This window comes from Puma concolor, unplaced genomic scaffold (genome assembly GCF_028749965.1).
Source record: "Puma concolor isolate L17-30 unplaced genomic scaffold, mPumCon1.1.hap2 unalloc_scaffold_22, whole genome shotgun sequence".
Classification (NCBI taxonomy): domain Eukaryota; kingdom Metazoa; phylum Chordata; class Mammalia; order Carnivora; family Felidae; genus Puma; species Puma concolor.
The window spans coordinates 151,604-165,437 of record NW_028240228.1 but is presented as its reverse complement, the minus strand read 5'-3'; the positions used below and the strand labels follow the sequence as shown (position 1 = coordinate 165,437).

The 13,834-nt window shown below is 44.2% G+C and overlaps 3 protein-coding genes across 5 annotated transcripts in view; all 3 read right to left on the bottom strand.

The window, feature by feature from the left end:
• LOC147571548 (leucine-rich repeat-containing protein 37A2-like) overlaps positions 1 to 4,787 on the bottom strand; it is a 33,224-nt gene extending 28,437 nt beyond the window's left edge. Inside the window, exons 1-2 of one of the 3 annotated variants that reach the window (XM_086696285.1) lie at positions 4,515 to 4,787; positions 585 to 656 (exon numbers count right to left, since the gene is read on the bottom strand). In XM_086696285.1, the coding sequence (XP_086552411.1) occupies positions 585 to 656; positions 4,515 to 4,606 (164 nt within the window). In that variant the 5' untranslated portion in view covers positions 4,607 to 4,787. The remainder of the gene's footprint in view (positions 1 to 584; positions 657 to 4,514) is intronic. The other 2 variants (XM_086696287.1, XM_086696286.1) reach the window with 2 other exon arrangements.
• Positions 4,788 to 7,959: 3,172 nt separating this feature from the next.
• LOC147571547 (leucine-rich repeat-containing protein 37A2-like) lies at positions 7,960 to 10,525 on the bottom strand. The gene is made up of 3 exons (XM_086696275.1): positions 9,219 to 10,525; positions 8,331 to 8,695; positions 7,960 to 8,103 (listed from the first exon to the last, which is right to left on the bottom strand). Exons 1-2 carry the CDS (start codon positions 10,169 to 10,171, stop codon positions 8,683 to 8,685), a joined length of 966 nt encoding a protein of 321 aa, XP_086552401.1. The 5' UTR covers positions 10,172 to 10,525; the 3' UTR covers positions 7,960 to 8,103; positions 8,331 to 8,682.
• A 47-nt stretch (positions 10,526 to 10,572) lies between these two features.
• On the bottom strand, positions 10,573 to 13,648 carry LOC147571546 (uncharacterized). The gene is made up of 2 exons (XM_086696276.1): positions 11,975 to 13,648; positions 10,573 to 11,411 (listed from the first exon to the last, which is right to left on the bottom strand). Exons 1-2 carry the CDS (start codon positions 13,572 to 13,574, stop codon positions 10,588 to 10,590), a joined length of 2,424 nt encoding a protein of 807 aa, XP_086552402.1. The 5' UTR covers positions 13,575 to 13,648; the 3' UTR covers positions 10,573 to 10,587.
• Between the last annotated feature and the right edge of the window lie 186 nt (positions 13,649 to 13,834).

Sequence of the window (13,834 nt, the reverse complement as noted above, 5' to 3'; positions counted from 1 at the left end):
TACACTAAAGAAATCTCACTATGAAAGATGCTTGCCTTTTAAAAAAAATATTTGCATGAAAGATTTATACTTTCATGTTTATACATGTGGTGCATTAGATACAAATCAGTAAATGCTCAATAAATACTTGTGTTAAGTAAGTATTTTTTTCTAGAGAAGTAAGTTTATTTCTCTAGAAAAATGTTTCACAACTTTAGCACTGTTGAGATTTATGGTTGGATAATCTTTGTTATGGGGGGGGGGTGCTGCCCTGTGAACTGTAGGGTGTGACAGCAGCCCTGGCCTCCACCCACTAGATGCCAGCAGCACATCTACAGTCTGACAATCAAAAATGTCTCTAGACACTACCAAGTGTCACCTGGACGCAAAAGCACCCTGGCAGAGAACTGCTGCTCTAGAACGATTCACTCTGATCTCTATAATAACTCTCACACCAAACTTTGCCACAGACAAAAAAGATTTGCTACATAATTTTAGTAGCTTTCGACTAATAAAGTTTCATTCATTCAAAATGAATAACAAAGAGGTTTACAATTAAGTTTAATAAAAATTCCAAATACAATGAAATTATATTTGTAACTTACATAAACTGCAAAAAAGGTAGGGATTCAAATATACGTCTTTCAATAGATTGTATTTTATTGCAGGATAAATCTCTAGGAAAAGGAAAAGGAAAATATTGCCTCAATTAGCTCTAAGCTATCTAATTAGTAGGATGATAGTATTGAATAAGTAGCTTTTGGCTAAACTCTGAGTATTAGGAATTGTTATTTGAACCTTCCAGAGCCCCTAACCCTGCCCTCACCTTTCTTAAGAGTCTCACCTTTGTGATCTTCATACATAAAACATACAACTATAGATCTTGATAGATCTTGGAAGTAATCTTTCCTGAGAGCAGAAGAATTGATTAAATGACTTTCTGTGGCCTCATCAATTTCTAAATTATGAGCTCAAAGTTGTGATCTCCACATATAATTTCTAATATTAAAAGGGATATTCTCACATTAGCACACCTTCCTGGTTTAGTTGTATTTCTCGACACCAAGTCAATACCAGAAGAGATAAAAGATACCTTTTCATTTAACTTGAAAAGAAGTTACTCCTCTAATCAATACCTAACTTTGAACGAACTCAGAATTATATTATCATATTAATAGAAATTTATTTTTGGTTGTACATTGCCTAAACGCTCTATGAATTTATCAACTGCTTCAGTTGCAAGTGGGGCCAACAAAAAAACAACATGGTACTGGATTTTTATTTGGAAACACCCATTCTTGATTATAGTTGACCCTCTTATTTCCATTGATTTCAGCCGAGTCCCTCACTTTCCACCTACATGGGTACCACCATCTTCTGGCTGGCATTGTCATCTCTGGTCTCTCCCATTCTAATCTATACTGCACACAGTCACCAGATTAATTCTCCAGGAGTGGTTCTCAAATATCAGAGTCACTTGGGAACTTACTCAAGATGCAAATTCTCAGCTCTACTCCGGACTGAGTGAATCAGGAACTGTGGAGGTGGAACCTGTGTTCTGACAAGGCCTCCAAGTGACCCTGGTGCAGTCTAAAGTTTGTCCTAGAGCACTGCTGTGATAACACGGTAGCTTGGCATATTATCCAAGGCCTTCAAAATCCTAAATCTGGCTCTAGTTTCCTACTCTACAGATACCAAAGAAATTTCTCCTGCATTTTGCCTTTCACTCACTCTATTTTGCAAGCATATTCTTCCCAAGATGTCTATCCGATGACACGTCATAGCCATTCAAGGTTCTGTTCAAACAGCATTTCTCTAGTAACTTCCCTGATCCAACTTGAAGTCTTCCCCCCTCTTCTATGTTCCAAAAACAACTTATACTTCTCATTGCCCAAATCCATTTCTTCCCCTCCCCCTCTCCTCCTCCTCCTTCTTCTCCTTCTTTGAATTTTTTAAAGTAGACTCCACGCCCAACCTGGGGCTTGAACTCACGACCCTGAGATCAAGAGTCGCATGCTCTACTGACTCAGCCGGTCAGGTGCCCCAATTTCTTCTTAATATAGTTATTCTGGCATTCCATTTCCTCTGGGCATAAACTCCATGAAAGTATGGACTAGTCTTGCTCATCTGCGTTGTCTACTGTGTTTAAAACTGATGCATGGACAAAGAACAAACTCAAATATTTATAAAATAAATTAACAGCTGGGTAGTGAGTAGAAGGAGCAAAATGACTGAAAAGAAATGTGGTTTTATGACTTTGTGGCTCCCGCTTCTGCACTCTGTCAGTGCTTCATCATCCATTTAGTGCTTATGCGTTATGGTTTAAGCTTCTGTTTATTTTCCCTGTGAAATCATGAGTTCCTACAAGGGTGGGAAGCCTGTCTTAACCATCTGCGTGCCTATGGTACTGGGCATAGGGCCTGTCACATTCTTTTTTAGGTTTTGATTCACATTTTTTTTTGAATGGATGAATGAGAACACTTCACCTAACATGAAATAATTGGCTTACAAAGTACCTCATAGTAGAAATAATGAAAGGCCCAATCCATTGCGCAGTTTGTCTCTTTTGTTTTTCTCCAAACTGTGTTTGTAACGTTTGGAGCCCAGATGGCAGAGGTAGCCAAGAAGACCAATACAAAGTGGTTGTCCCCTAAGACTTGGAAGGTTTGATAATTTGAAGGACTATTTTTAGTGTCATATGAGATTCCTTTTACTCACTACCCTTAAGCCTTCTACATTTGCAAGAAGAATCTATTTTCTAAAGCACATCATTAATAAGGATTAATGAGGGGCGCCTGGATGGCTTAGTCGATTGAGCATCTGACTTCGTTCGGTTCAGGTCATGATCTCACTGTTCATGAATTCGAGCCCCGCATCGGGTTCTGGGCCAACAGCTCAGAGACTGAAGCCCGCTTCGGATTCTGTGTCTCCCTCTCTCTCTGAGCCTACCCTGCTCATACTCTGTCTCTCTCATACTCTGTCTCTCTCTCTCTCTCTCTCTCTCAAAAATAAATAAACATTAAAAAATTTTTAAAAAAAGGATTAATGAAATACACAGCTTTGGATGGCATGGGCAAAGAATAAACACTGAACCTCCATAGCAAAGAACATTAGTATCTCTGTATGTCTAATGTACAGAGATATATGCAAACATTTCTTCCTTGACAATGAGGCTGGAGAGATGTTTATTCTGTAATTAGCGAAGTTAGAGGCATTTCTGATGTTTGTTTAGTGTAAACATTTCTAACTATACCACTTAACCATCATTATATTTTTAAAGATTTCATTTTTTTTAAGTAATCTCTATACCTAACATGGGGCTCTAACCTACAACCTCGAGATCAAGAGTTGCAGACTCTAATGACTGAGACAGCCACGTGCCCTTTAGCCATCTTTTTTTTAATGTTTATTTATTTTTGAGAGAGACAGAGACAGAGCATGAGTGGGGGAGGGGCAGAGAGAGAGGGAGACAGAATCTGAAACAGGCTCCGGGCTCTGAGCTGTCAGCACAGAGCCCGACACGGGGCTCGAACCCACAAACTGTGAGATCACGACCTGAGTCAAAGTCAGACACCCAACCAACTGAGCCACCCAGGAGCCCCAACCCCTTAACCATCATTTTAAACATCTATTTTTATGGTGGCATAAGCATTTCCACACCGATCACAGGAATCTGCTCCTGAAGCCAAGAGCACACTGTATGTTAGCTAACTTAACAATAAATTACATAAAAAATAATAATAAAAAAATAAACTAATAAAATTTCCCACACTGAAATCCCTAATCTGTTCTCTTGATAATTTAATATGTACTTGGTAATACTGCTTACATAATTCACCTGCTTAAATATTTCATATTTAAATATTTCATTTAGATTAAATTATTTAAAAATTCTGGGTTAATGGCATTCAAATTAATGTAAGTGTTCTATATTTTCTTGTCTTGTAGGTGACAATTTGAGGTTAACTTCAATTCCTCTCATTTTACTAAGCCAACTTTTTCAAACCTTTTCTGTAAAGGCCACACAGTAAATATTTTAGGCTTTGCAGGCCATATACGGTCTCTGTCACATATTCTCTGTTTCTCTCTCTTCTTTTCTCTTTTACAGCCCTTTAAGAACATGAAAATCATTCTGAACTCATAGGTTGTATCAAGACAGACCATACACAGGATTTGATCCATGGGCCATAAATAATAAATATAAATAAAGGCAGATGGTATATGAACACTTACATAACAAGGTTCATATGGGTGTCCATAATTGCTCAGACCTCATTACCCCTTTTCCTCTACAACTGAAGGGCTTTTTCCTAGATCTTGTCTATAAAATTAAAAAGTTGAAAACGCATAGGAGGTATTTAATGCTAGAGATGGGCTGGGTCCCCACAGACTTACAGAGTTATACAATTTAATAGAGAGAGTTACAGAATTCTACTGTTAGAAGAAATTGTTGCAATTATCTAATTTGAACCCTGTATTTTTTAATAAATAATATAACTAAAAACTCATAATAAATGATGAACTGATTAACTTACAAATACTGGAGGGATAGCAGGCCTTCAAATGTGTCCTTACGTAATTCGGTCAGATAATTTTCACTGAGAATTCTGCAAAATGAAAAGGTCATTTCTGGGTCAAAATGCAAAATAACTACAACTATTTGCTACACAGGACCGCTAGATGTGAGAGAAACCTGGGTAATGGTGCCACCAAATACACTAATTCTTATTTAATGTAGGGATGGCGACCTCTGCTGTTTGATTCAAATATTTTCTTCTCACATACTCCTTTGTCTCTCTCTCTCTCTCTCTCTCTCTCTCTCTCTCTCACACACACACACACACACACACACACACACACACCCCTATCCACTCTTCACACCAAAATGTACATTTAATGCCTACTCTCTGGATCACAAAATCTCTGTTAGAATCCAGCCCTGAGTGGCAAAAACATGGACAGAACTGCCACTTCCTCCTCTCTTTTCCCAAATTTTATTGTGGAAGCCCTATTTATAACCATATCAGTGCTACGAGTAAAGCCATCTAATTTTTTTCCCCAACCAAAAAGTATCTGTGAGAACTAAAAATGTGCATAAAATGCACATAACATAAATGCTCAGTTTAATATGTATAGAGTAAATACCCGTGTAACGCTATTTGTTCTTTCTACTGTTGGTGGATACTAGATTTTTCTAATTTTTAGTTATTATAAACAGTGCTGCTTTGAACATTTTTCTGTTTATATCCTAGTACACATTTGCCTAAGTTTCTCCAGGATTTAACAGGGGTACAAAATTGCCTTCCTAAGAGGTTGTGCTATTTCAAGCTGGCAGATTGAAACATGCCAGGTCTCTACCAAACTCCAAACTCCACCAAAGTCCCTAAGAATGATTAGAAAAGATACAATTAGAAAATCCACAACCTTAGCTCAAAGCCAAGGGAGTAGCTCTACAAACACTCCCCACCAGAAATGCCTTGGAGCCACCTACAGGGTGATTAGCTGGGATACTGCAGTAGGACCAAGGACAGCACATCAACCCCACATCCTTCCTCCTGGGATCTGGCAGCAAAGGGTGTTTTCTTCCAGGCAGGAGCCATTGGTGTTAGAAGGGGGCAGGGTCCCAGAACCCTGGAGGAAGGGTCTACACTCTGACTAGCCATTAGAAGTCACCTCCCACCTCTTCTTTAACTCTCAGGGGGACCTGTCACCAATAACAAGCCCCGTGGTTCATTTCACCTCTTCCTTAGGACCAGAAAACAGAAGCAAGTCAAATCTCAACTACAAAGATAAATTGCACTCAGGAATGACCATGTGGAGTGAGAAAGCCAATTCCATTCAGGACAGAAAATAAAAAACAAATATAACAGCTTATAGTCAATGACACAGTTAACAGAGAAAACACAAAAGGATTTGAGAATACCAACATTAATGGGGCACCTGCGTGGCTCAGTCGGTTAAGCATCCGACTTCGGCTCAGGTTGCAGTCCATGGGTTCAAGCCCTGCACTGGGCTCTGTGCTGAAGCTCAGAGCCTGGAGCCTGCTTCAGATTCTGTATCTCCCTCTCTCTCTGCCCCTCCCCAACTTGCACTCTGTCTCTCACTCTCTCTCTCTCTCTCTCTCAAAAATAAACACTATAAAAAATTTAGAATAGCATCATTAATATATCCTCAGATAGAGGTAAACAGTACATCTAATAAAAAGAACCAACTCAAGATTATATGAATGAAAAGTATTATCATTAGTAAAAAACTCAGTCTATGAGCAGCAGAAATGGTCGTTGAATAAATTAGAAAACTTGAGGGGCGCCTGGGTGGCTCAGTCGGTTAAGCGGCCGACTTCAGCTCAGGTCATGATCTCGCGGTCCGTGAGTTCGAGCCCTGCGTCGGGCTCTGTGCCGACAGCTCAGAGCCTGGAGCCTGTTTCAGATTCTGTGTCTCCCTCTCTCTGACCCTCCCCCGTTCATGCTCTGTCTCTCTCTGTTTCAAAAATAAATAAACGTTAAAAAAAAATTAACACAGAATTGCAATCGGTAGAGGTTGAGTTGGGATATGGAAGGGGAAACACCTTTCCTCAGAGCTACTGACTTCAAAGTTCTGGACCAAGAAGGACCTTAGAATGCAGTTAGTTTTTGTTTTTTTTTTTTTTTTTTTTTTTGTATTCATATTTGGAGAGAATATACTCACAGTTTCTCAGCCCAACGGTATCCCTTCCATACATTTTCATCAATGTATTGGAAATTTCTGTGAAGAAACACAGATCAGATCCTTGAACAGGTAGGAAAGGAATGAACGGAATAAATAAGAGAATCACTGGCAACCTTGTGGGGAATATTCAAATGCAGTAAATGCCAACTTTCTACTTTCCACAGCTATCAGCATCCCAGGTGGTGCAATTAATAAAGAGCTAGCGTGGGGCCACTGGCACAAACAAGGCAGCTCCTTAGAACCTGAACGTCCTATTTGTTCCATTCCTTGGGTAGATAACGCCTGTTCATTACTCTGGAGGTAAGTATTATTTTCCCCCAAATCACTTATGTGCCTAAAATGGTTCCTTCCACAAATCAATGAGAAAATAATAATCCAACGAAAAAAATGGTAAAAAATTTACCATTATCAGCAAACAAATGTAAAGAAGCCCTCTACTGAAACCTCTCTAGGTGTTAGAAGGATAAGGGAAATTAGAAATTAGAATAACTAACATGGAAAGATTTCTTAGACATATTGCATAGGGAAAAGCAACAAATCACTGGGCAAGGAATTAAAAAGTATCCCCTCATTAGGAAATTAGGAAAAAATGCAAAGGAAAGAGATGGGAAGGAAGGACACACATCAAAAAGGTGACAGGAGTTATCTTATGAGTGGTAGGGAGGGTGGGGTGGGATTTTCACGTTTTATCCTCTATACCTGTGACATTAAAAACAAAAAAAAGTATCCATGATAACTCATGTATCCATGAATTACACATGTTTAAAAGAAGCTATTAAATGCCTGAGGTTCAGTTTCAACCGCTAACCCTGCGTATGACTTTGAACCTTTACCTGTAGTTTTGTCCTCTTCCCTCAACAACAGCTTACCTGGTCAGTTTATATACACATTTTTTTCAGGGGAGTCAGGAATAAATTCAAAACAGATACCCATCTGCCCCTGTGCCTGGTGGACATTTCCAGTCAACCTGAAGCCTTCTGGTTGCTCCTATGTTCCCTGGTAAAAGATGCCTCAACTTCCATCATTCTCCTTTTCTGGGACAGAAGTTTCAGAGTAATATCTGAGTTTTCTCTTTCCCGTGCACACCCCACCCGCGACTGTCATCAGTTAGTCTATCTTGTCACTTCCTCCTTTGCAGTGCTCTCAAGGCTTTTCTTTCTACTCTTTTCAGCAACTCTGATTCGGCCCCTTGTTACTTTACCCCTAGGTTTTGTTAGAACATTCTATCTGGTCTCGCTGGATCAAGCTCTCCTCTCCAGATCGCCCTATATGGGGAACTGAAAATAATCCTCGTTTCAATGGTCTGTATCTCATGCTTGAAAACTTTCAATGGCCCTCTGTAACTCAGAATGTAACGTTCAAACCTCTCTAGCTGATAGTCAAGGTTTCTCGTAATTGGATCTTTAACTGCTTAACCTAATTCTTTTTTTTTTTTTAATGTTTATTTATTTTTGAGACAGAGAGAGACAGAGCATGAATGGGGGAGGGGCAGAGAGAGAGGGAGACACAGAATCGGAAGCAGGCTCCAGGCTCTGAGCCGTCAGCCCAGAGCCTGACGTGGGGCTCGAACTCACGAACTGTGAGATCGTGACCTGGGCTGAAGTCGGACGCTCAACCGACTGAGCCACCCAGGCGCCCCTAACCTAATTCTTAATTCCTGATCATTCCTGCAGCCATGCCTTTGCCTAGACTTATACCCATTTTTTTCTCTATTTAACACATCAGAGCCACTCTTTAAGTCTCAGCTAAAGTGTTAGCTTATCCATGCAGCTCTCCCTGACCTCCATACTCCACTGAGTACAGAGTCTGCTGAATTCCAACACCCATGGTACCTCTTTTAGTACTTAATTACATGCCACCTCCCTTTTTATGACCATTTCCTTTCTTCCCACCTGTCATTTCATGTTCTGAAGACGATTTCATCCTAGTGTGGCGCCCATCGTACTTACTCTTGGGTTGGGCCCAAACCGAGTACTGTATGTGGAAGGCCGGGGGTCAAAGATGAGGTCTGGGGAATCAAAATAATAACAGCTAACACTCATATTTTGCCAGGCACTGATCCAAGTGCTTCATATGTATTACCTCATCTAGATCTCACAATAATCCCATGAGATGGTAGCTATCATAATTTCCATTTCACAGAAAAGGAAACTGAGTCACAAAGCTAATAGATGACAGACCTCGGCCCAAACGCAGGCAATCTAGTTCCAGAATCTCTACTCTTCACTACTCTGTTGTATCCTATTATAGAGGATGGAGCAAAAATGGGAGAGTAGAGGTTAAGGAATGAAATAATGGGGCTAAAAATTGGATAAGGAAAAAGAATAAGGACAATTACAAGTAAAAGATTGGAGAAGGGCGAACAGTAGTAAAAAGGAAAATGAAGATAAGGGATAGTTGACAAAGAAAAGGTAAAAACAGAAAGTCAGTCAACGTGGTTGGGGAGATGAGGAAGGCCCAGGACGACATTGAGGAAGAGACGGCCATGTCAAGCAGGAGGCAGAGAACGAACAAGTAAAGGCGATTCTTACAAGATGGTGAAGGTGCCGTTGTAGGTGTCGGGCTCCGGCTCGGGCACTCTGCGGAGCCTCTGCTGTAGGCTGAGACCAACACACGACAGTGTCTCATCTTTGCAGGTACAGCGCTCACATATTTTGAGGTCTGTGGCGGCATTCTGTTCTGGTTGCCAAGTTAAAGTTGTGTATGCCTTTTCTGAGGTATAGTTTACAAAATGCACCACAGAATGTTGAGTTGTTGGAGGAAAACCTGTCTCAAATGACTCTGGTTGCTGACTTACAGGAATTTCTAGGTCCATAGGTGGAACCGTGACTTCAGTCAGGTTTCGATGTTGACTCTGAACCTGTTCTGGATGTGCAAGTGTCACCTCAAGGTCCTTTGGGGGAGGAGCTGTAGTCTTCTTCAGGGTTGTCAAATGTTCAGCCTCTGTAATAGGTTCTGGAGTTATAGTAAGCTCCACATGACGAAATGGGATGATGGGTGATGCTGGATGCTGACCTTGATCCTTACTTGGAGTTGGAACTGTCACTTCCTGCTCGAATGGATATTGAACTACAACCTCCTTAGGTGGCTCTGGAGGCTGAGTTGGGGTGTCTCGCATGGTTGGAGAAGGTTCAGTCTCCACACTGGATCCTGCAGTTACAGTAAGTTCCAGGTCCATAGGTGGAACTGTGACTTCAGTCAGGTTTGGATGCTGACTCTGAACCTGCTCTGGATGTGCTAGTGTCACCTCACGGTCCTTTGGAGGAGGAGCTGTAGTCTCCTTCATGGGTGTAGAATGTTCAGCCTCTGTAGTAGGTTCTGGAGTTATGGTAAGCCCCAAGTCCACATGATGAGCTGTGACACTGGGCAATGTTGGTTGCTGACCTTGATCCTTACTTGGAGTAGGAACTGTCACTTCCTGTTGGGATGGATACGGAACAACCTCCTTAGGTGGCTCTGGAGGCTGGGTTGGGGTCTCTTGCATGGTTAGAGAAGGTTCAGTCTCCGTAGTGGATTCTGGAGTTATGGGAAGCCCTGGGTCCAAAGGTTTAACTGTGACTTTAGTTAAGGTTGGATGCTGAATGTGCTCTGAATGTGGAAATGTCACCTCAAGGTCCTCTGGAGGAGCGGTAGTCTGCTGCAGGGCTGAGGGATGTTTAACATCCGTAGTGGGTTCTGTAGTTACGGTAAGCACCAAGTCCAAAGGCTGAACTGTTACATTCGGCAACCACAGACGCTGAGCTTGATCCTGATCTGGTGTTGGAACTGCTGCCTCTTGATATACTGGAGGTTGAGCTACAAGTTCCTTAGGCGGCTCTGGAGGCTGGTCTGGGGTCTGTTGAGTTTTGGCCTTATTCAAGGTTGAAGGCTGAACCTGAACCTGCTCTAGATGTGCAAATGTTACTCAAGGTCCTTTGGAGGAGCTGTAGTTTTCTTCAGGGCTGTAGAAGCTTTAACCTCCATAGTGGGTTCTGGAGTTATGGTAAGCTCTAGGTCCAAAGGCTGAACTGTTACATTAGGTGACAATGGATGACGAGCTTGCAGACCTGGAGTTGGAACTGTCACCTCCCGAAACAGTGGAGGCTGAACCACAACCTCCTTAGGTGGCCCTGAAGGGTGACCTGGGATCTCTTGCGTGGTTGAAGTTTCAACCTCTGTAGTGGGTTCTGGAGTTATGGTCAGTTCTGGGTCTAAAGGCTGAACTCTGGCTTCAGTCAAATTTGGATGCTGAGCCTGGACCTGCTCTGGATGTGGAGGTGTCACCGCAGTGTCCTCTGGAGGAGCTATAGTCTGCTGCATGATTGTAGAATGCTCAGCCTCCACAGTAGGTTCTGGAGTTGCAGTAAGCTCCAGGTCAGCAGGCTGAATAGTAACATTGGGCAAGTTTGGATGCTGAGCTTGCTCTTGTCCTAGAGGTGGAACTGTCACCTCATTACGGACTGGAGGTTGTGCTACAACCTCCTCGGGTGGCTCTGGAGGCTGAACGGGGGCCTCCTGCTGGGCTGGAGGAGTTTCTGCCTCCTTAGAGGGCTCCGGAGGTTGAGTTGGAGACTGCTGAAGAATTGGAGATGGTTCTACCTTCTCAGGGGCCTCTGAAGGCTGAGCTTGTACCTCCTGTTGTGTTAGAGAAGGTTCTATCTCCTTAAGTGGCTCGAGAGGTAGAGATAGGGTTTCCTGCTGGACTGGAGATGGTTCCACCTTCTCAGGAGGCTCTGAAGGCTGAGGTGGGGCCTCCTGCTGTGTGGAAGGTTCTACCTCCTTAGGGGGCTCAGGGGATACAACTGGGGCTTCCTGCTGAGTTGGAAAAGTTTCTGCCTCATTACCGGGCTCTGAAGGCTGAACTGGGGCCTCCTGAGGTGTGGGAGAAGGTTCCACCTCCTTAGGGGGCTCAGGGGATATAGCTGGGGACTCCTGGAGGACTGGAAACTGAGCTGGGGCCACCTGCTGGGTTGGAGACTCTGCCTCATTAGGGGGCTCTGAAGGCTGAGCTGGGGCCTCCTGCAGTGTGGGAGAAGGTTCTACCTCCTTAGGGGGCTCAGGAGATACAGCTGGGGCCTGCTGGGGGACAGGAGACTGAACCAGGGCCTCCTGCGGGGTTGGAGAAGATTCTGCCTCATTAGGGGGCTCTGAAGGCTGAGCTGGGACTTCCTGCTGAACTGGAGATGGTTCTACCTATCAGGAGGCTCTGAAAGCTGAGCTGGGGCCTCCTGTGGTGTGGGAGAAGGTTCTACCTCCTTAGGGGGCTCAGGAGATACAGCTGGGGCCAGCTGGGGGACTACAGACTGAGCTGGGGCCTCCTGTTGGCCTGAAGCAGGTTCCACAGCCTTACGGGGGTCTGGAGTCTGAGCTAGGACCTCTTGTTGGCCTGGAGAAGACTCATCTTCAGGGGACTCTGGAGACTGGGAAAGACGCTTGGACTGAGCTGGAGAAAATTCAACTTGCTCAGGGGGAATAGGAGATTGAGCAGGGACATCCTGCTGCACTGGAAGATGTTCAACCTCCTTAGTTGCCTGGGGACTTATGAAAATCCTCAGATCCACAGGTTTAACTGTGATATTAGGCAACACTGGATGCTGAGCTTCACCTGGACCTGGAGGTGAGAATGTCACCTCATGCTGTACTGGAGACTGAGCTACAACATCTGTAGAGGACCCTGGAGGCTGAGCTGGATGCTCATACTGAACTGGAAAAGACTCGACCCCCTCATTGGGCTTTGGTTGCTGAGCTGGGACCTCTTGCTGGATTGGAGAAGGTTCTCTACTTGCAACAGGCACTTGAGGCAGAGCTGAGCTCTCCTGCTGGCTTGGAGAAAGTTCAATTTCCTCAGGAAAATCTTCGGGTGGAGTTGAGACTTCGTGCTGGACTGGAGAAGATTCAACATTTTCAGGGGGCGCTGGATGCTGATGTGGGACCTCCTGCTGGGTTGGAGAAGGTTCAACTTCGCCAGGATATTCTGGATACTGAACTGGGGTCTCCTGCTGTGTTGGAAGTTTCTCCTGTGTGGTAGATTCTGGAGATTGCGTTGGAGTCTCCTGTTGAACTGGCAAAGATTCAACCTCAGGGGACTGTGGAGGCAGAGTTGGGGCTTCATGCTGGGTTTCAAAAGGTTCCACATTAAGAGGCACTGAGGGCTGAGCTCTAGTCTCGTGCTGAACTGGAGAAGGTCCCACCTCTGTAGTGGGTTCTGCAGTCATGGTAAGCTGCACATCTGGAGGTTTCAAACTGACATTGGGCAGGTTTAAATGTTGATCACGGTAGTGACCTGGAGGTGAAACTGTCATCTTATGATGCCATAGAGGTTGAGCTGGGTGCTCCTGCTGGGTTGGAGAAGGTTCCACCTCCCTGGAAGGCCGCTCTGGAGGCTGAGCTGGTTGCTCTTGCAGGGTTGCAGAAGATTCTATCTCCCCTGGAGACTGAGCTGGAGTCTCCTGCTGGGTTGAAGATTCTGCCTCATTAAGGAGCTCTGCAAGCTGAGCTGAGACCTCCTCCTGGGTTGGAGAAAGTTCAGCTTCTCCAAAAGGGTCTGGAAGCTGAGCTGGGGGTTCCTGTTTGCTTAGAGAAGGCTTAGCTTCCTCACGAGGCACTGAAGGCTGAGCTGGGGTCTCCTGCTGCCTTAGAGAAGGATCAATCACCCCAGGAGGCTCGGAATGCTGACCTGGGGTCTCCCGCTCACTTGAAGGCTCAACCTCCTCTGGAGGCTTACCCGAGGTCTCTTGCTGGGTTAGAGAAAGTTCTGCTTCCTCAGTATGTTCAAGAGGCTGAGGTGGGGCCTCTTGCTGGGCTATAGAAGGTGCAACACCTTTCTCAGGCCCTGGAGTTGTGGTAAGTTCCACATCTAAAGGCTTACCTGTAACCCTGGGAAACATTAAATAATCCCAACCTGGCATTGGAACCACCTCTGGGAGCCTTTGATGCTGGGTTAGCTGGTCATTCAGATCCTCATCTGAATGGGGGTAGTCCTCCAACGGAATGTGTGTTCACGAATGGAACCAAAGTCTCCTTCAAATCCTTAGGCGGGGCCAACATCTGGGCTGGAGCAGAGGACCCCAGGTAATTAAAGCCCCCCAGCCCAGCTGGGGTGTAAGTGCCTGGGGCGATTCGGGTGGGGGATCAGAGGAGCGCGACGACCAGGGCTCAGCCGCCTCCA